Genomic DNA, 22585 nt, shown 5'->3' on the forward strand with positions numbered 1-22585 from the left:
AAGATGGCTGACAACAGATAAAAAAAAACTCATTCATCACACGTGCACCGTGAATAGAAACAGAATCAGAATCTTTATTAGCCAAGTAACAACAAGCAGCTGTTAGAAGTAGCTTCTATGGGGCGTCTCTTGCACATGTGATTGATTGTATGTTCAGGTTGGCCTCATGATGAATATGCGTCTGTAATATTTTGACATGTAAATAAATTGAAATTGAAACCCGAAATAAATATATTTAAAATAAACCCCGAAAGCTCATGATTACGATATTGACAGACTACCCAATCTATCGCCAGTTTTAAGCGGACAAAGACGAAAACGAAGGACATTTCTGCTATTAGCTTTGTAAACGTAGGATGTAGTTTCAGTTAGTCTTTGTTTTTTAAACAGCATTTTTTAAATAAATATAATCAGCTAAACTGTTTTTTCCCCTTCAATTTGAGTTAATCATAACCTTTTCCCAAACTAAAACGTGTTTCTACTTAGTTCACCCCAAAAAAGCCGGCCCATCTGCAAATGACTTTTGTGACGCAGGAGTTTTTACAGGGAGTGCGCTTGTGCTTTTAAAGTTGTTTACAGAAATTGTTACATCAAAAGAGACAAAATACTTTACATTTTACTTTATTGACATGGGAGAGGGGAGGGGGGTATCACGACAACAAAATAGTTCTTCTGTCACATTAAGAAAATTATCCTAAAATTTAATTTGGTATTTTATGCAAAATTCAGAATGTTACATTTGACCACAGTGTCAGTTTTTTGAGATAAAAAAAAAAGCTTCAACGACCATTTCTACTCCGACCAGAGCACTTGTGTTTCTGAACCTGCTGTTTACTCGAGAATGTTTTAGCACAAATTGTGCAGGAAAAAGGTTTCTCTCCAGTGTGTGTTCTTTTGTGCATTTTCAAATTGCCGCTTTGAGAGAAACTTTGACCACAAACAGAGCAGGCAAAAGGTTTTTCTCCACTGTGTGTAGTTGCGTGTCTTGTTAAATGTGACTTTATATAAAATCTTTTACCACAAATTGCGCAGGCATGAGGTTTTTCTCCTGTATGTATTTGTTTGTGCCTTTGTAAACTTCCATTTATGGCAAAGCTTTTTCCACAGTCTGAGCAGGAAAAAGGTTTTTCTCCGGTGTGTGTTCTTGCGTGATCTACTAAAATTGCCTTCAAAGCAAATCTTTTACCACAAACTGAGCAGACAAAAGGCTTTTCTCCAGTGTGTGTAATTGTGTGATTGTTTAAATGTGCCTTTGTGGAGAATCTTTTACCACAAACTGAGCAGATGAAAGGTTTTTCTCCAGTGTGTGTTCTTGCGTGATTGTTTAAATGTGACTTTGTGGAAAATGTTTTACCACAAACTGAGCAGATGAAAGGTTTTTCTCCAGTGTGTATTCTCATATGAATCTTAAAATACCACTTTGTTTTGAATTTCCCCCCACACTGATAACATTCAAAGCCTACGCGTTCATCATCGCTATCATCATCATGTGATGGTCCACAGAGGTCTGCATCAACTTCTGTTGTCAAGTGTTGACTTGAGCTGCCGCCAGGAGGCTCCGCCCCTCCGTTCTCTTCACTCTCACCCTTTTCATCATCTTCACTCTTGAAAGTGACAAATGTCAATAATGACTTGTTGATATTCTCCTCTTGCACTTTTTTGATGGGAAAGGGCTCTTCCTCCTCCTTTTTAATTTGAGGGAAATCTGCCTCCTGCTTCCAAGGACTGAGATATTTTTCACCGACATCTGCAGGACAAGAAGACAAACGCATTTAGTTTGGTTCAGTCTGATTTCATACTGTGACGCCTAATTCACACTGACTGCGGACGCGGTGCGTTTTCCGTACGGCCGCCGCGAGGAATAGAAAGCATTCGAGTCTGCGTGTCAATTCACACCAGCTGCAGTGCGGTGCGTGTGCGTGTGCGTGTGCGTGTGCGTGTGCGTGTGCGTGTGCGTGTGCGTGTGCGGTGCGGTGCGGAAGGGATGCGACGCTGCGGAAGGTTTCCGCAAGCGTTCAATTTTTTTTCCCGGACGCTGCATGCGGATTTTCATGAAGCTGAAGAAATTACGCGAGCCAGACAGGAAGTCAAGCGTCGGCATCAAGGTAGTTATTTCAAAATAAAACCGTTTGCAAACTCATTTTTGGACGAGGGAAGCTAGCTAACTACAAAGCATGTCATGAGTTGGACATTTAAGACAAAAAAACGAGCTCACAATAAATGAAACATGATAAAATTACACTATTTAAACACAAAACGTACTTACCCATGGTAGAAGTCCCAGAAATAATGTCCAAAAGCATATCGATGTGACAACAGGCAAGTGTGGCTATTGTTTACCAATAGGACTTTATATACAACAGAGGTGGGCAATCTCGGTCCTCGAGGGCCGGAGTCCTGCAGGTTTTGGAGGTTTCTCACTTCCAACAGAAGCTGATTCCATCCAGTAGGATCGTTATCAGGATTATGCGGATCTTGCTGATGAGCTGATCATATATCAGCTGTGTTGGAGAAGGGCAACATGCAAAACCTGCAGGACTCCGGCCCTCGATGCCCACCTCGGTTGTTATGGCATGAACACAACTCTCCAGCGTAAACCTCCGTGATCTTGTGGTCTGGCGGGTGCAGATTTCCGGACACGGACAGCTCACGCACCGCGTCGGTTCCGCAGTCGGTGTGAATTGGATGTGAATTTGGCATTGTGTTTCTTCAGTGGTGCCTTGACTAACCAGATTAAACTCAAATTATATTTGTAATTGAAATCAAACTCCCCTAATTAAAGAAATTGAAACACTAGATATGTGTATATTGAATCGATTTGAGAATTGCGCACTGGAATATCGCGATATATTGCCGAATTGATTTTTTTTTAAAAGTAGAGTACATCTTCCAAAAGTAAGTTAAACTTCATTTTATTCATCTTATTACGTACATGTACATACTGTGTGTGTCTCTCGCTCTCTCTCTCTAACATACGTAGTACAGTACTGTACGTATTCTCTTTAAACATAAATTATAATACAAAATATAGCACTGAAGCAATTTACGAACAAATTCACCTTACGAACGATCGCTCGGAACGTAACTCGTTCGTAAGTTGGGGAGCGTCTGTATTGTACATATCGACGTTATAACTCAAATCTAGGTCATTGAACTTTTACCCCACACGAGAGCAGGATGATTATTGTTGGTTGATAGATTAGTTATATATTCTATAAACGATGGATAACTCAAATGAGCAGCGATGCTGAAGTTGGCTCTACCGTTGCGCTCCCGTCTATTAGCCGAAAATGTAAAACCTTAACAGCCATTGCATTTTCTGTCCTGAAGATGGCAATGTTTCTAAAGCTTTGCATGGGTGGAGACGCTAGTTTCTTCGTTGCCAACAGTTAAAAACAAAAACAAAAAACCTGATTTTAACTTGTTCTCATTTTCACAAAATGAAAATGGCATAGAGTTTCTCGCCTGTTTCACACTCAACATTACCCCAGTTTTCAAATAAATCAAACTCGGATCTGTTATATCCGTGTTTTCTTCTTCGTTTCTTACTGATGTGCTAAACTGTGGCACTGGGATGGGGTATAGATTACTAAACCGGGGTAGATTAGCAAAAAATAAATAAAAAATCATACCCTGGCACCAGAGGGGTTCCGTACCTTTATATGACCATCACTGTTTGTTATTTATTAATGACGGAATGCATACTCCACTTACTATAAAGCTAAAAAGGTGTAGGCTCCATACCTGCTTTGTGTGGCTCAACACGAGGCTCCTTGCAAACAGCGGTCAGCAGTTGTTGATGCTCGCTTTCCTCTTTCCTTCCGCAAACCTCCCCCACGTACTCGGCTGTCGTTCTTGCAAACATTTTCAGACGATAAAATCATCAAGTTGCTATCTGATATGTTGCTAACAAACACGCCTCTGTTAGCTGCTAGCGAATGTAGCTAAAATAAGATAAAACGAAAAGTTTCAACAAGCACCGAGACAATTATATCCACAAGCGAGGATTTCACAAATGATGTCTTAGTCTTTTGAAGTAGAAACAGACGTACTAGGTTGGGCATTCAGACAGTTTAGTATTGATTCGCGAAGAAATATTTAGCGGCGCGTTTGGACTGTGGTTATGCAAATAAAAGGGTATAACGGAAATAGATACGAAAACAACTGGTGGGGTGCGTTCGGAATTAACCTTCGAGCGCGCTCTGCTCCACTTCGAGGAACTCATTACAAGCAAGTACGAGCAAAATGGCTGACAGCAGATGAACAACCTCATTCATCACACGTGCACCGTGAATAGAAACAGAATTAGAATCTTTATTAGCCAAGTAACGACAAGCAACTGTTAAGTAGCTTCTATGCGGTGTCTCTTCCACATGTATGTTCATGTTGCCCTCATGATAAAAAAGCAACTGTAATATTTTGACATGTGAATAAATTGAAAACCAAAATATATGTATTTAAATTGAACCCCGAAAGCTCATGATTACGATATTGACAGACTACCCAATCCATCCCCAGTTTTAAGCGAACAAAGACGAAAACGAAGGACATTTCTGCTATTAGTTTTGTAAACCCAAGATGTAGTTTCAATTAGTCTTAGTTTTTTTTAAACAGCATGTGTTTTTATTTTATATCATCAGCAAAAACAGCCAAAGAGACAAAATACTTTACATTTTACTTTATTATTTTTTTTACATCACTACAATAAAATTGTTATTTTTCTGTCGCTGTTAAATTCTGTGTTTGTTGATGCTTATAGGTTCATAGGCTTATAGGTTGTTTCCTTGTGTAAAGCACATTGAGTTGCCGAGTGTATGAAATGTGCTATAGGCCTACAAATAAACTTGCCTTGCTGATAAAATTGACTTGGTATCTAAAAATCATCCTACAATTTAATTAGGTATTTTATGCACAATTCAGAATTCATCTGACCACAAAGTGCCAGTTTCTTGATTTATTTATTTTTATTTTTTTTTAAAAGCTTCAATGATCACTATTAATTTGACCAGAGCACTTGTGTTTCTGAACTTGCTGTTTACTTGAGAATGTTTTAGCACAAACTGTGCAGGAAAAAGGTTTCTCTCCAGTGTGTGTTCTTTTGTGCGTTTTCAAATTACCGCTTTGAGAGAATCTTTGGCCACAAACAGTGCAAGCAAAAGCTTTTTCTCCACTGTGTGTAGTTGCGTGTCTTTTTAAACTTGCCTTTACATTGAATTTTTTACCACAAATGAAGCAGGCATAACGTTTTTCTCCAGTGTGGGTTTTTTTGTGATTTTGTAACGTTGAGGTTTGAGAAAAACTTTGGCCACAATCTGAGCAGGAAAACGGTTTCTCTCCGGTGTGTGTTCTTGCGTGACTTACTAAAATGGCCTTGAAAGCAAAATTTTCACCACAAACTGTGCAGACAAAAGGCTTTTCTCCAGTGTGTGTTATTGTATGACTTTTTAAATGTGACTTTCTGGAGAATGTTTTACCACAAACTGAGCAGCTGAAAGGTTTTTCTCCAGTGTGTGTTTTTGCGTGATTTTTTAAAGTTGTCTTTGCACTGAATGTTTTACCACAAACTGAGCAGATGAAAGGTTTTTCTCCAGTGTGTATTCTCCTATGAATGTTCAAATACCACTTTGTTTTGAATTTTCCCCCACACTGATAACATTCAAAGCCTACACGTTCATTGTTGCTATCATAATCATCGTCTGTAAAGTCTGACGTGTCGTCATGATGCTCTTGCGATGGTCCACAGAGGTCTGCATCACCTTCTGTTGTCAAGTGTTGACTTGAGCTGCCGCCGGGAACCTCCGCCCCTCCGTTCTCTTTACTCTCACCCTTGTCATCATCTTCTCTCTTGAAAGTGACAAATGTCAGCAATGACTTGTTGATATTCTCCTCCTCGACATTTTTGATAGGAAAGGGCTCTTCCGCCTCCTCCTTTTTAATTTGAGGAAAATCTGCCTCCTGCTGCCAAGGACTGAGATATTTTTCACCGACATCTGCAGGACAAGACAAACGCATTTAGTTTGGTTCAGTCAGATTTCATACTGTGACGCCCTAATTTACACTGACTGCGGAACGGACGCGAGGAATAGAAAGCATTCGAGTCTGCGTGTCAATTCACACCAGCTGCAGTACGGTGCGTATACGGTGCGGAAGGGATGGGGCGCTGCGGCGGTGCGGAAGGTTTCCGCAAGCGTTCAGTTTTTTCATAAACTTCCATTTATGGTAAAGATTTTTCCACAGTCTGAGCAGGAAAAAGGTTTCTCCCCGGTGTGTGTCCTTGCGTGACTTATTAGAATTGAATTTAAAGCGAATCTTTCACCACAAACTGCAGATGAAAGGCTTTTCTCCAGTGTGTCGTCTTGTGTGATTTTTGAAATGTGTCTTTGCATGGAATGTTTCACCACAGACTGAGCAGGCGAAAGGTTTTTCCCCAATGTGTATTCTCATGTGAGTGTTCAAATACTACTTTGATTTGAATCTTTTCCCACACTGAGAAAATTCAAAGCCTTCACGTTCATCATCATCGTCGTCCTCTTCATCATCATCATAATTATCATGGTCCTTCTTGTCACCACCACCATCATCTTCATCAGTGTCAGTAGGGTCTGACAAGTCATCACCTTCTGTGCTCAAGTATTGAGTTGAGCTGTCACCTGGAGGCTCCGCCCCTCCGTTCTCGTCACTCTCACCCTTGTCATCATCTTCAATCTTTCTCTCAAGACAATGGTCAATAATGACTCACTGATATTCTCCTCCTTCACTTTTTCGATGGGAAAGGGTTCTTCTTCCTCCTCCTCTTTAATTTGAGGGAAATCTGCCTCCTGCTGCCAAGGACGGAGATATTTTTCACCGACGTCTGCAGGACAGGAAGACAAACACATTTAGTTTGTTTGTTGAACATATAAACCAGCAACAGAAATACTGTAATTAAAATAAAAAGATTTAAAAGAAAAGTCATTTTTTTACATACAATACATGGTTATCATGAAGCACAGCTTACATGTTCAAAAGGGAGTAGGAAGAAGTAAAAAACGTATTGAGTACTACCCACTTACACATAAACAACTGCACTTATACGTGCATAGATTTGCCAACAGCATTGTGCATTTAGTTGATAAGCTAACATTTTTACAGATATATAAATCAGCACAAAGGCTTACACATCACCTACATTTTTTTATTGCATTCTATTTTCTACATTTGTACTGACTTATACCTGATTTAAATATTGTTGTTGTACTTTGTTTTTATGCATCCTTTTATTTAAACAAAACCAGTGCTTCACACCTTTTCAGGTCACTTCCAAAATTATTTCACAAATTTACACCTATAATTGTACACACACCTTTGCTTAATATTTGTTGTTGTTTTGATTTTTTTTATGGACACTTTAAGTATTTTGGAGACATAGCAGATATCGTTTATAGTCCACAATTGTCAAAAATTCTTGGAAAAACTTTTTAATGATAGGCTTGATAAATTTATAACAAAGCACAAATTATTAAACGATAGTCAGTATGGTTTTAGGGAAAATCATTTCACTGGACAAGCTTTGACCGAATCCATGGAAATCATTACCGATGTGATTGATCAAAAACTATACTCTATTGGAATTTTCCTTGATCCAAAAAAAGCATTTGATACAGTAAATCATGAAAAATTATTTTAAAAATGAGAGAGAATCCGAATTAGAGGTGTAACTTTAGACTGGATACAAAGCTATTTATCTAAAATACTGTATATCAATATGTGACAATCGGAGGGAGCATGTCAAATAGACTCAGAGTCACATTTGGTGTACCCCAGGGCTCAGTTTTGGGTCCTAAATTGTTTATACTATACATAAATGACATATGCAAGTTCTCTAGTGTTTTAAAAATGGTACTCTTTGCTGATGATACAAATGTTTTCTGTGCAGGTGAGGATTTAAAAAAGCTGGCCCAAAGTGTAAACGAAGAATTGTACAATCTGCAACAATGGTTTGATGCAAACAAACTGTCACTGAATCAAGACTAAATTTATGTTATTTAGTTAAAAAAATAAAATAAAATTGACTTAAAGAAACTATAATCATTCAAGTCAGCAATGTGAATATTGAACGTGTTAGAGAACACAAGATATTGGGAATAATAATTGATGATTTGTTAACATGGAATATTCATATAAATCAACAACAACAAAAACTAGCTAGAAGTATATATTTTCTATTTAGAGCTCAAAATATGTTAAATCAGAGGGCCCTTCAAATAATTTATTGTGCGCTGATCCTGCCTTACTTGACCTATTGTGCAGTTTGTGCCTATATACACATACAGTAAATACAAGTATATGAGTCCGTGCTTCTTTCGTGTAACCCACCGGAAATACTCGGGCCGTTGTCAACAAACATGACGCTTGCAGCAAAGAACCACAGGAAGTTAAAAGCGGAAATTACGTTATTTACGTAATTACGTTGTCCGCGCGTCGCGGTCCAAATGGGTTATTCCAATCGAACACATAGAGCATGTAAACGGGAGTAATTCTTTCCGCCACGCATGTAAACTTGTTACCTTGATTGTTACAGAAACCGGAATTCTGACCTTAACCCGAATATTGACTGCATGTAAACGTAGTCAATGATGGCAAAGCACACTGTTCTCTGTTTCTCTCTCTCTCTCTCCAACCAAAAATGATTTGTGCTTTTAGGGAGTAGTTAGCTGAAAAACGATTTCTTAGCGGGTACATCAATGAAAAAAGGCTGAGAACCTCTGTTCTAGGTCATGTGACCTATTGACCCCACATCAGTGCTGGATCATATTGCTATGTTGGCTGGTTGACATACGCCTCTTTTTTCCACATTTGAACTGTTTCTTCATTTTCAAACAACTTAATATCGTACAGCTCGACGTTACATAGCCCGATATACTGTACACGCCTCTTAGCCAAAGTGTAAAATGGTCCTGTAATAAACTGAGACATATTTTACTTTCAATTATAATAACTTATTTCACATTAATGAAAGGAAAAGCGGCTAGGCAAGCTACAAAGAGAAGCGTTTGCGCGCAATCACTTACGACGAACCTCCGCAATTGAACCTTTCTAATGAAAACTTTTGAGCTTCGTAAAGGCTTCCTATGGCCATCAATGTTATACAATTATAACGGGAATGCATATACGCTATTATTTACCATGAAGCGTAAAAGACGTAGCCTACATACCTGCTTTGTGTGGCACAACACGAGTCTCCTTGCAGCCGTCCAGCAGTTGAAGTTGTTGCTCGTTCTCCTCTTTTATTCCACAAACTTGGTCCACGTACTCGGCTGTGGTTCTTGCAAGCATGTTCACTCGATAAACCCAACAAGTTGCTATCTGATAAGTTGCTATCAAACGCGCATGTTAGCGGCTAGCGAACTTAGCTAAGCTAAGTCGAGAAGTTTCAACCAGCACCGAGACAATTTTATCCACAGGCGACGAGTTCATAAATTATGTCTTAGTTCTTTGAAGTAGAAACAGACGTACTAGATTGAGCATTCAGTTCGTTCAGTACTGATTCCCGAAGAAATATTTAACAGCGCGTGTGTACTGTTGTTATGCAGAAAAAAAGGGCACGGAATTAGCTAAGAAAACAATTGGTAGGGTGTGTTCGGAAGTAAAACCCGAGCGCTCTCTGTTCCACTTCGAGTAACGCAGAGCCCAGCACGTCAGACATGACAAATGGAAACTACAAGCAAGTATGAGCAAGACCCCTGACGGCAGTTTCACAAACTCATACATCAGATGTGTGAATAGAATCAGAACCAGAATCTGTCAAGTATGTAAAACACACAGAATTGTCTCCAATAGTTTGCGCCACACTGTATGTAGCAACAAGCAACTTCTCGTGTGGTGTCACTCTCACATGTGATATGTTCAGGTTGCCCTCATGATGATGAATAAGCAACTGTAATATTTTGACGAGAATACATTACAATTGAATACTGAAATAAATACATAAAATGAACCCTGGAAGCTAATGATTTATGATAATGTCAAAGACTGTCCAATCTATCCCCAATTTTAAGAGGACAAAGATGAAAACGAAGGAAATTTCTGCTATTAGTTTTGTAAACACAAAATTTAGTTTCAGTTAGTCTGTTTTTTAAACAGCATATTTGTTTTAATTGTATATCATCAGCAACAATGCAATTTTTGTTTTCGTTAACTACAACCTACCTGATTCCAAACTAAAACATGTTTCTCAAGAAAGCTGGTCCATCTGCAAATCGCTTATATGAAGCAGTAGTCTTTTACAGTGACTGCACTTGTGCTTTTAATGTTGTTTACAAAAATTGTTACAGGCAAAAAGACGAAATAATTAAAGTGTTCCATCATTTTCTTCCGGGGTTAAGTTCCAAAAAATACCCCCAATAAATGAAATCCGCTAAGTAGCTTTATGTTTTACATTTATTATGTTTTAAGGCTGTAAAACCCCTAACCACAGTTTATACACTTTTCTCATCGAGGCATTTACATTTTATCACATTTCTCTCTTGTGTAAGCATTCTCAATGTTCAAACCTTCATAAATTTGATACAATAGGTACATCACTGTAAAAAAAAAAATGCATGCAAAATTGCACACACAAAAATCTGCGGTACAGCGAGGCCGCGAAAAGTGAACCGCGTTATAACGACACAACACTGTACTTGATCTGATTGCATGTTTGAAATCATATCACATCACATAATGGTCCTTCTGTCACCAAAAATTGACTTAGCATCTAAAAATCATCCTAAAATTCTAATTTGTATTTTATGCACAATTCAGACTTTTGCATCTGACCACTAAGTGTCCGTTTCTTGACATTTTTTTAAAAGCCTCAACGGCCACTTTTAATCTGACCAGAGCACTTGTGTTTATGAACCTGCTGTTTAGTAGAGAATGTTTTAGCACAAACTGTGCAGGAAAAAGGTTTCTCTCCAGTGTGTGTTCTTTTGTGCGTTTTCAAATTACCGCTTTGAGAGAATCTTTGGCCACAAACAGAGCAGGCGAAAGGTTTTTCTCCACTGTGTGTAGTTGAGTGTCTTGTTAAATCTGACTTAGTATTAAATTTTTTACCACAAATGAAGCAGGCATAACATCTTTCTCCAGTGTGGGTTTTTTTGTGATTTCGTAAAGTTGCGCTTTGAGAAAAGCGTTTGCCACAATCTGAGCAGGAAAAGGGTTTCTCTCCGGTGTGTATTCTTGCGTGACTTACTAAAATGGCTTTAAAAGCAAATCTTTCACCACAAACTGAGCAGACAAAGGGTTTTTCTCCAGTGTGTGTTATTGAGTGATTGTTTAAATGTGCCTTTGTGGAGAATGTTTTACCACAAACTGAGCAAACAAAAGGCTTTTCTCCAGTGTGTGTTCTTGCGTGATTTTTTAAATGTGCCTTTGTGGAGAATGTTTTACCACAAATTGAGCAGATGAAAGGTTTTTCTCCAGTGTGTATTCTCATATGAATCTTAAAATACCACTTTGTTTTGAATTTTCCCCCACACTGATAACATTCAAAGCCTACACGTTCATTGTCACTATCATTATCATCGTCAGTGTCTGTAAAGTCTAACGTGTCGTCATGATGCGCTTGTGATGGTCCACAGACGTCTGCATCAACTTCTGTTGTCAAGTGTTGACTTGATCTGCTGCCTGGAGGCTCCGCCCCTTCGTTCTCTTCACTCTCACCCTTTTCACCATCTTCACTCTTGAAAGTGACAAAGGTCAATAATGACTTGTTGATATTTTCATTTTCCATTTTTTTGGGGGGGAAGGGCTCTTCCTCCTCCTCCTTTTTAATTTGAGGGAAATCTGCCTCCTGCTGCCAAGGACTGAGATATTTTTCACCAATATCTGCAGGACAAGACAAACGGATTTAGTTTGGTTAAGTCTGATTTCATACTGTGACTTTGACATTGTGTATTACCGTTTCTTCCGTGGTGCCTTGACTAACGAGATTAAACACAAGTTATTCGCAATTTTGAAAATGCCGCAAGAATCAAATTTTGGGTGTTTTATGATTGACGTCTACAGCAACAAATGTCAACTATTACATTGTTTTGAATATCACTTCCAAACTTAATTGAATCGTATCAAACCGTTCTCCGAAAAAACACATCGTTTTTCAAATCAAATCACAACCTGTGTATCGAGATATGTGTCGAATTGGTGTCACGCCAGAGATTTCCACAATTTGGTTGACATACACCTCTTATTTTTTTACTATAAAAGCATTTTTGCTCACTAGCTTCTTGGTCAGATTTTTAAAACATTTAAAAATTCACATTTATGCAAAAAATCCTTTAACCTAAATGGTTCGACCCAAGCTGCCATTTGCCACCTAGCATCACCTGTCAATTACGTTAATGATTTATTTTGAGAGCAGCCCAAAAAAAATCTACTTGATTACAAATGAAGATTTGTGCACGGAAAATGTATTATCACCATTAAGTGTCCTCTTTTGCGATCGTGGTAAAGCTCTCTTGGCCAGGTCACCCTTGAAAAAGAGATCTTGAGCTCAATGTTTTTTTTTTTTTAAATCTTGTTAAATAAAGGTTGGGGGAAAAAGAAAAAAAAGATCTCTGTTCTCTCTTTCACTGACTCACACTTTGTGCATTTAGGGGGTACTTAGCTGGGGGGGAAAAACAACACTGTTCTTGGTCATGTGGCCTTCCATCCATCAATTTTCTGATCCCCTTAGTCCTCACAAGGGTCGCAGGGGGCTGGTGCGTATGCCAGCTAGCTTCAGGTAGTAGGCAGGTTACACACAGACGAACAAGCATTCACACTTACAATCACACCTCGGGACAATTTAGAGTGTTCAATTAACCTGCCATACATGTCTTTGGAACGTGGGAGGAAAACGGAGTACCCGAGAAAACCCACGGAGGCACGGCGAGAACATGCAAACTCCACCCAAAAAGGCCGGAGCCTGGACTCGATCTCACGTCCTTTGCACTGGGAGGCGGACTTGCTAACCAGTCATTCACCGTGCCGCCTGTCATGTGACCTATTGACCGCAGTGCTGGGTCATCGTGCCATGTTGGCTGATTGACATATGTCTTTCATTGTTTTTATTTCAACACCCCACTCATTTTTTTTAATAAACATTAGCATTTTCGCTAACAGCTTGCAGGTTGTGTGACCTATTTACCCCAAAACAGTGCTAGATCATAGCTTCATGTTGGCTGGTTGACATACACATATTTTTCAAATATCTTACTGTTGTACATATCAACGTTATAGCTCAAAACCAGGTCAATGAACCTTTACCCCACACGAGTGCAGGATGGGTGTCACCGATATACTGTGCACACCCCTTTTCCAAAGTGTAAAATTGTCCTGTAATAAACGGAGACATATTTTACTTTCAATTATAATAATTTCTTTCACATTAATGAAAAAAGAAGCGGCTAGGCGAGCTACAAAGAGAAGCGTTTGCGCGCAATCACGCACGACGAACCTCCGCAATTGAACCTTTCTCATGAAAACTTTTGAGCTTCGTAGAGGCTTCCTATGGCCATCACTGTTATACAATTATAACGGGAATGCACATACGCTATTATTTACCATGAAGCGTAAAAGACGTAGCCTACATACCTGCTTTGTGTGGCACAACACGAGTCTCCTTGCAGCCGTCCAGCAGTTGATGTTGTTGCTCATTCTTCTCTTTTATTCCACAAACTTGGTCCACGTACTCGGCTGAGGTTCTTGCAAGCATGTTCACTCGATAAACCCAACAAGTTGCTATCAAACGCGCATGTTAGCGACTAGCAAACTTAGCTAAGCTAAGTCGAGAAGTTTCAACCAGCACCGAGACAATTCTATCCACAAGCGAGGATTTCATAAATGATGTCTTAGTTCTTTGAAGTAGAAACAGACGTACAAGGTTGGACTTTCAGTTCGTTCAGTTCTGATTCGCGAATAAATATTTAGCAGCGCGTGTGTACTGTTGTTACGCAAAGAAAAAAAGGGCACGGAAGTAGCTAAGAAAACAATTGTTAGGGTGCGTTCGGAACTAAAACCCGAGCGCGCTCTGTTCCACTTCGAGGAACTCAGGGCCAGCAGTCAGGACAAATTAACAACCTCATGCATCACAACAGAATCACAATCTTTATTATCCATTTGCCAAGTATGTAAAAACACACAGACTTGTCTCCAATAGTTTGAGCCACACTGTATGTAGCAACAAGCAACTTATTATGGGGTTTCATTCTCACATGTGATTGTATGTTCAGGTTGCCCCTATGATGATGAATATGCAACTGTAATATTTTGACGTGAATAAATTGAAATTGAATACGATTTCAACTTGTGAAATCAATGGATGTATGTTTTGATATTTTTAGATCCAGTCAATAAATAATGTGAACATGTGTCAATGTGAAAATAAGAGTGAAAAACATTTGATGGCTCATAATTCAGAATTGTCTTAATCCAATGCATGGAAATTTGGTTTCAAAAATGAAAAAAAAAATGGTAACAGAGTATTAAACACTTAGCTAAATGCACGTCGTACTTGAAAGGGAGAGTATCACCTTCTAGAAGGTATGGAGAGTGACATGCTCAGGGAAAGGTAAGGCAAATAAAAATGTAAAGTTCCAACGTTCTGTCATCATTAGGGCAGAAGAAACAGTTATCCTCCTCAATGCCAGCTCATGGAGGTGGCATCACCAGGGAACGGCTGTTGGAGACTGGTGTTCCTCAAATGGAATGGCCTGCACTTTCTCCAGTCCTGAATCCCATTGAAAAGCTGTGGGATCAGCCAAGTTGCTGTGTAGAGGCTGGAAACTCTGCATCCCAGAACCTCAATGATCTCAATGAGGGCTGCCCTTCAAGAAGAGTGGGATGCCATGCCTCAGCAGACAATGAGTTGATTTGCGAACAGCATGAGACTTCGTTAACAAGCTGTAATGGATGCTCAAGGGCACGTGACGAGTTATTGAGAAATTTTTCGTTGTGGTGTACCCACCATTGTTAACTTTTCTTTCAATAAATTATTTGAGATAAGGAAATCAGCAGTGCATGCTTCTACTTAAATGTTCTACTTTCATGATATATCACTGTAGCATGAACTTTTGACAATTTCCATAAATTTCACCCGAAAGCCAAATATCCCTAACTTTTTGTGAGTAGTGTATATATAATGACAGCATAAGAGAAACCACAGTGATACTCGGCAATGTTACTTCACTGCTTCATCATCTAAACAAAGTCTTGTATCATAGTGGTCACAACAGTTTCCAGTTAACTCCTATACGCCATTTCCTTCTAAAAGTCACATACACAGAAGAGAAAACACATGATGAACATTTGAAATGGATTCTACAGTATGTTGGACTCTCGGGAGCCAGGCTGCAGTATGCGCAGAGTGACAACTTGCTTGACAGCTCTTCGAAACCAGGGGTAGAACAAGGCGTATATCAAGGGGTTCAGACATGAGTTGAGATAGTACAGGTACAGAGCGTATACTAAAAGCATCTCATAGTGTGGAGAATCAGGTACAAGAGACACACAGTAATATGGACAGAAGCAAATGATGAATATGAGAACGAGAATGCCAAGAGTCCTGGCGGCCTTCAACTCGGATTTCTTTGCTCTTAAAGGGAGAGAGTGTTGAAGTGTGCCATGCGTAACATGAGAGCGCATGGCTCGCGCCTGAGACACAGCAACCACAAACACTTTTGTGTACAGAATGACAATGATGCTGAGCGGAAGGGCGAAAGTCACCACCAGATCAACGACTCCTGTATTGAAATTCAATTTAACAACACACTCACAGGAATTGTACTTTTTTGGACGCATTATCTCATCATAATAAATTATGGCACTGCAAGAAAGCGATGAAAACCAACACAGACAAATACAAAGCCGAACTCTTTTCACAGTGACTTTGGTGTTATAAAGCAGAGGATCACAAATAGCCAAATATCGATCAACTGATATCAGCACCATGTTTCCCACCGATGCGGACGTCACTGTTAAAATTGTATACGTAGACAGATAACATAGAATATCACCAAGAGACCAGCAGGATGTCGCCCTGTACATATCTAACGGTGCTATCTGGAAGCCCACCAGATAGTCGGCGACAGCAAGAGAGAGGAGGAGGAGGTTGGTTGAAGTATGGAGCTGCCTACACACACACACACATGAACCAACAAGCTGTTAAAAAACTCTTCTAAACCAACATCTGTAGGCAGAAAACATCATTTTACATAAAATAGTACTCAAATCAAGTCACAATACACACAGCTGGTTTCTTTGAGAGAAATGAGACAATATTAACAGCTTGAGATCAACTTTGCAAAACCGGTCAAACACATAAGGGTTAATTCCAGGGTTAGTGTTAGGGTACACCGAGAAAAAGAACACATGCCTGAAATGGGAGATTGCGATGATGACGAGCAGGTTGAGCACCACAGTGAGGACGGCAATGACGGACAACGGGACAATGTCAGCAACAGCTTGAGATGAGGGCTTCCTGCAGGAGATGTTGGGCGGCTGTGGAAAGCAGAGATCTGATTGGTCCTTGATGTCCATGGAGAAACCAAACCGGAGGTCAGGCAGTCTTCTGCCTAAAACTCTCTGTTGTCCATCTCATTTATGTCTTTCTAATACCTCCCCCAAGCAAATCTGATTGGGTCAAAGTTGTTCAAGTATGATGTCATGAATAGCACTATGCCACTACTATCAATAGTAATTTGAATACATATCAAATATAACATTCTATTCCCTATGAGGAAAAGCGCATTGCATTGTCTTTTAAAAATGTTTTTTAGCTCATGCCAGCGAGTGAGATTCGGGCCAATGTTGATCCTTGATTGTCATTTTATCCGGGCAGCTTCCTTTTTTCCTCTTTTTTGTCACCTCAGACAAAACTTTTCAGTTGTTTTGCAGCTTCTTCCAGGAAAGCAGTAATCGTGCATCGACATTCAAATTGACTTCCATCTTTGTAACGAACGGAGAAAGGGGGAAGTGACGTATGCCATAAAGCATTTAGCACATTTGGAGTTTTTTGTGTGGCAGTGTTCCTACCATCCTCCTCCAAGTTGCTTAGTGCCAGTAAAAATGAGACAGACTCCCTCAGGTCATGGCAAAGGTACCATTCAACTAGTTTTAAGTTGATGTTTCATCAGAAGAGTTATGAAAATATTTGATTAAGGTTGAAAAGTTTAATTCATAAATGTGATCTAACAAAGGTTACGGGCAAAAGCTAACAATGTTTGCTGTTCATATGACTTGTGATGGATATGAAGTAAACATCTTTAAAGTGTTTGAAAATAAAATGATTTGATTGTGTTGTTTGAAAACACAAAACTCTTGTGGGTCCACCAGACCCATGAACATTGGCTGAGTAACAGAAATACAAACACCACACAAGGTTTAAATTCAGTTGAGTTATACAAACAAAAGCCCGCAAGAAGGCCCATTTAGGGTTCGGGTTTACGATTACGGTTAATGGTTACGGTTAAAGGCAGGCATTAGGAGTAAGGATCCAGCCACATGAGGTTGGATTAGACGGGTTAGAGTCTAAAAAGGATTAGAATTAAGATGATTATGGTCCTACTGGATTTCCTGGTTTTTGGTTTGGGGGTCAGGGTGCAAGAGTCCCACTGGATGTCCTGTGGTTTGGGTGTTACAGGGTTAACAGTCCAACTGGACAGAGCTTCAAGTTTGATTGTTAAGGGATTAAGGGTCACACTTCACTGTCAAGAGACTTGTTGCCCATAAAGCTGTTTTTTAAAATTAGGTACACATCTTTTAAAAACCCAAATAAGACCCTTGGGGTACCCCTTTTCTAACCTGAATATTTGGTCATATAAACACGATCGGGCCTCCTTTGATCGGAACTTAGGGGGTGTTTTTCTGCGCATGCTCTATCCGCAAGTAATATTTTTCTTCAAGAACCACTTGTATGTGCGGCGGCCATCTTACATTGCCAGTCGCTGACCCAGCTTAACTGGAGACGGAGAAAATGCTACATGGCAACGCAGCAGAGAACCACACTTTTAAATCGAGCAGGAAACTACTTTATTAGTGTGGTGAGTGACAGGAATATCCATTCATTTCTTTTATTGACGGTAGAAAGTTAAAAGCAGAAATAACTTCTATTTGCGTAATACAATACCGTGCGTCTCGGTTTAGATCAAGATAATATGTAAGTAACTCCATCTGCTCATGCATGTAAACTGGTTTTCACGAGTGTTTCAGAAACCAGAATTTTGACCTTAACCACAATATTGACTGCATTTAAACAGAGTCTCTCTTTAATAAACCCGCAATAAAGTCTCAAGAATATATTTCCAAAAAGACACAGGAAGTCGAGCAGCTTGATTCAAAATGGCCACTTTTGGGTCATTCTCACCATTTAGATGTTCCTTTCGTCCGATTGTTACCAAATTTGAACCACAATCTGTGACTCTAAACTGGGCCTTTGTCATATACTGTGCAGGGGAAGCATGGCAGCGAAGTTAGAAAGAAAATATCAAAGATGCATTTTTATGGATTATGTTCCAATCATGGCTAAAAAAAGAAAAAAAAGAAAAGATTTCCCCATAAAGTAAGCAAGCAGGTGGGTTTAATAATCACGCAAGGCTCTATAAAATGAATAAATTGAACCAGATTCAAGTATTGTGAGATCAGAGGTTTCTAAGGAAAACTATCTCAGGATGGGAAAACATCTCGTGGACAGTTTAATAATTGAACGGCAAAAAATGTTGTAAGCTATTCAAATGTATCCGTTGTTGATCTTTGCCTTTGTTGAAGTTTACTAAAGCGCCTTGTATGTCCCAGGAGGACGTCCTCATAGGCTACAATGATCTTATGTTTTTGTTGTCGCGTCACACCAAGGCCCATTAGTGTGCAATGATGACAGCGGCTTGCAATTAGAGGTGTGAAAACAACACAACAACACATGAGGCAATGTTTGTGTTTCTCCGAGCTTGTTTTTCAACTGGACTGACAAATTGACCTTGCAATTACTTCTTGGAATAAGATAGTACGAATGACATATGATATCATTAATGTCATTAAATATTGTTTACACCCATGCTCCTCTAGCAGCGCTAATAAGTATTTGTGGGTGACGTATTCCCTTCCTACTACCTCGAGCATGAAGTTATGGTGGTTATTTGGTGTGGTCCTTCCTGAGGTCACCCAGGTTAAGAGGGTCGAGCCACAGTCGAGCACGCTAGCCAGCAGGCTTGCTAACCCGGGTGAAACGTTTTGTTACACAGCTTGAGTTGGCATCTATTAGAGATCCACATTGCTCAGACTCAGTAGGATTAAGCGTGGGTTGATTGGTCATGTCTGTAGAGTGACATTATCATGCCACTAACTTACTGTGATGACCCCTGAAAAGGGAAAGTTGCTTTTCTTAGGAAAAGGTGGAATAAAATCAGTCTTGTTTTTTTTCCTAACCACAGCAGCCTGGTAACCCAATTCTTGGTAGCTTGAACTGATCAATATGGGTAGTTATTACTCATTGTTGGATCAAAATTTTGACCCAACGTGTCAAATTCTCAACCCATTGAACTGGGTATAAATAACCCAGCATTGGCTCTGTCCCTCCTCCTAGTGGTAGGTTATTAACTATTTCACCCAATTTGGGTTATTTTTGACCCAGCAGTTTTAAGAATGAGCCAAACTGTGAACATTAACCCGGAGCCAAACCACTACCCAAAACCCAACTCTGGGTTTCTTCTGGTGCATGACCTGCATGACCACCCTCAAGTGGACAGACTCTATAATTAGAGTTGCCACTCATCCGTTTTCCCCCAGAATTGTTCTCTTTTTTTTTTATACCAGCTGTCCTGGGAAAATAAAAACCTCCCCCGGGACACAATTTGTCCCAAATTTTAGGAAGAATCTAATCAAAATTGAATTTGATTTCCTAAATTCTGTAGTTTGAAAATGCCCCTGTGCTACTGTGAAACGGCGGTGCCGGCGGTGGCACAGTTCCGTAGGTGCACTTTGGATTACCGTAACTCTGGCACAGTTTGTGCTATCTGAAAAATTACATTGGCGTCTGAAAGCTAAGTTTTTGCGCCTTACAGAAAAAGTACTATCATTACGGTATTTTCAGTTCTCCTCTCAGGGAAGTGAGTCACAACGAAAGAGTGCAAAGAGAAACAGCGGGATTTTCAGACATTTCAATTTGAACAAAAAATTTTAACAAAAATGTATTTATATCGACACTTGTATCACATGGTGGCTTTTTATAGAACTTTATCTGTGACTTTGAGCACGTACGTAATTGTAGGTGACGTTTTTCTAGAATAGTTATACGGTGCCACGTCGTGTTTGTATCACGTTGTTTTTTAGAATGTATGCCTTTGTTTGTAGTTTACAGTGTGTGTGACTAGCTGAATATTCCACTTTGTTTTGTGATGAGGGAAATACATTGCATTACAGTCTCCCCCTCTCTCTGACTGTGGGGGAAAAAATCTCAGTTTTTATATACTTTTGAAAAAAAAGTGGCACGTCCAAAATTATTCATACCTTTCTCCTCAAAAATCAAGAAAAAAGCCTTTATTGGCTTACAGCAAATAAACCGCATCCTGTAGTTGCTGACCAGCTTTTTGCATGACTCGGCTGATATTTTTGCCCATTCATCTTTAGCGATGAGCTCTTCTTGTCATTACCCTAATCTTTAGTTCCCTTCACTCACAGATTTTTAACTGAATTCAAGTCTGTCTAGAATGTCTGGGCCATTATGTATATAATATTTTCATCCGCGAACCATTTCTTAACTACTTATGCTGTATGCTTTGGGATTTTGTCATGCTAAAATGTCCACATATTCAAAATTTGCTGGCGGTATGAATAATTTTGGGCTTGACTGTGTTGAAGTGCCCAAGCTTGGTCAGGTGTCTGTTTGTTTTTTTCTTCCCACAAATCCAAGGAGGCAACCCTGTCTATATTCACCCCCCAAACCTTAGGTGGGCATTTTATCTGGCTTTTGGTCATTTATAAGAGTTTGGGAATGAAAACATTTTAGTCTGTAATATTGAATATGTATTCACATCACTGGGATATGGACCTCATCATGACATCATATTTGGACAACTTTGACCCAATCACATTGTCTTGGGTACAAGTGCCCACAAATGAGACGGACAACAGAGTGGTTTAGACAGAATGCTCCGGCTTCTCTATGGACACCGAGGATCAAACATATCTCTGCTTACCACAGTTGCCCAACATCTCCTGCAGGAAGCCATCATGTGATTGGTCTGATTCTGAAGGTTTTTTTTTCAGAGTCCTGCTGCCAGTCGAATGCATCCTCACTGTGCTGCTCAACTTGCTTGTCATCATTTCAATCTCCCACTTCAGGCACTTGTTATTTTTTCTGTAATCTTTGTGTTTGACAGACCTTGCAAGGTTGATCTCAAGCTGTTCATGTTTGCTATTGTCTCATTTCTTTCAAGGAAGCAACCATGATTGTGTTGTAATATTCTAGTGTGTTGAATGATGTATTCTGCCTTGTCACATTTGCCTGGAAAGGGCTTCTAACACTGTTTTTTCCCCCCTTGGTTGTGCAGGCAAATCAACACCCCCACCAACCTCCTTCTCCTCTCCCTCGCAGTCTCCAACTTTCTGGTGGGCTTGGTGGGGATGCCAGGTGAGCTCTACATGACAGTATCCTACTGGTTTCTCGGTGACATTGCATGTTCTGTGTGGAGTTACATGACTTTCCTTTCTGCATCCACCTCTGTGGGAAACATGGTACTGATATCGGCCGACCGTTACGTGGCTATTTGTGATCCCCTGCATTATAACGTCAAAGTCACCGTGAAAATAATTCAACTTTGTGTTTTTCTCTGTTGGTTGCGATTATCCATTGTGGCATTGTTTTAAAGGACCAATTGGCCCATCCTGGAATGTATAACTCCTGCCGAGGAGAGTGCATCATCGGTTGTGAGTTTTATGGAAGAATTCTAGACATGGTCATTAAGGTTTTGTCCTTCCTCTCAGCATCATCATCACGCTGTACATGAGAGTGTTTGTGGTTGCCATGCACTCTCATGTAAAAATGTGTCAAATTACAACATCCTGGTCCTTTCAGAGCAAAGACGTCCGAGTTGAAGGCGGCCAGGACCCTTGGTGTTCTCGTTCTGGCCTTCCTGGCCTGTTTCTCTCCAGTCTGGTGGCTGAGAATGGGTCTGTGGATTCACTGGTGAAATACGTACTTTATTTGTATGATTTCAAATCGTGTGTGAATCCCTTGATATATGTCTTGTTCTCCCACGGGTTTAGAAAAGCTCTCAAGCACATTGTCCCTCTGTACATTCTGCAGCCTGGCTCCTGTCGGGTCAACATACTCTAGATGCAAATTTGCTCCCACGTTTTTAACGCTGACATGTACTGTAAATGCACTTTGAGAGCATTGAGGTGTTATGTGGCAATGTGTTAAAGAATATGAAAAGGTTTTAACCCCGATGTTCCTTTTTTTAAACACTTAACCATTTTCCTCATACAGGTCATTCAAAGCATTTTTTAAATCACTTTCTTTAAACTCTTGTTTATGCACTGTGTTTTTGTTGTTTCAATACTTTCTTTTTAAATGTTTTTTTTTTTTTAACTGCTT

At 39.7% G+C, this 22585-nt stretch overlaps 1 protein-coding gene and 2 pseudogenes across 1 annotated transcript; 1 reads left to right on the forward strand and 2 right to left on the reverse strand.

Moving 5' to 3' along the window:
- Positions 1–605: 605 nt before the first annotated feature.
- LOC144043095 (uncharacterized) lies at positions 606–13983 on the reverse strand. The gene is given in 8 exon segments (XM_077556336.1): positions 606–1747; positions 3745–3882; positions 4995–6001; positions 6317–6705; positions 6759–6853; positions 9195–9356; positions 10846–11847; positions 13594–13983. Coding segments are annotated over 8 exon segments (3882 nt in total). The 5' UTR covers positions 13715–13983; the 3' UTR covers positions 606–779.
- Positions 13984–15318: 1335 nt separating this feature from the next.
- Positions 15319–16592, reverse strand: LOC144043014 (trace amine-associated receptor 1-like; annotated as a pseudogene).
- Positions 16593–21151: 4559 nt separating this feature from the next.
- Positions 21152–22324, forward strand: LOC144043015 (trace amine-associated receptor 13c-like; annotated as a pseudogene).
- Positions 22325–22585: the final 261 nt, after the last annotated feature.

This window comes from Vanacampus margaritifer, chromosome 2 (genome assembly GCF_051991255.1).
Source record: "Vanacampus margaritifer isolate UIUO_Vmar chromosome 2, RoL_Vmar_1.0, whole genome shotgun sequence".
NCBI lineage: Eukaryota > Metazoa > Chordata > Actinopteri > Syngnathiformes > Syngnathidae > Vanacampus > Vanacampus margaritifer.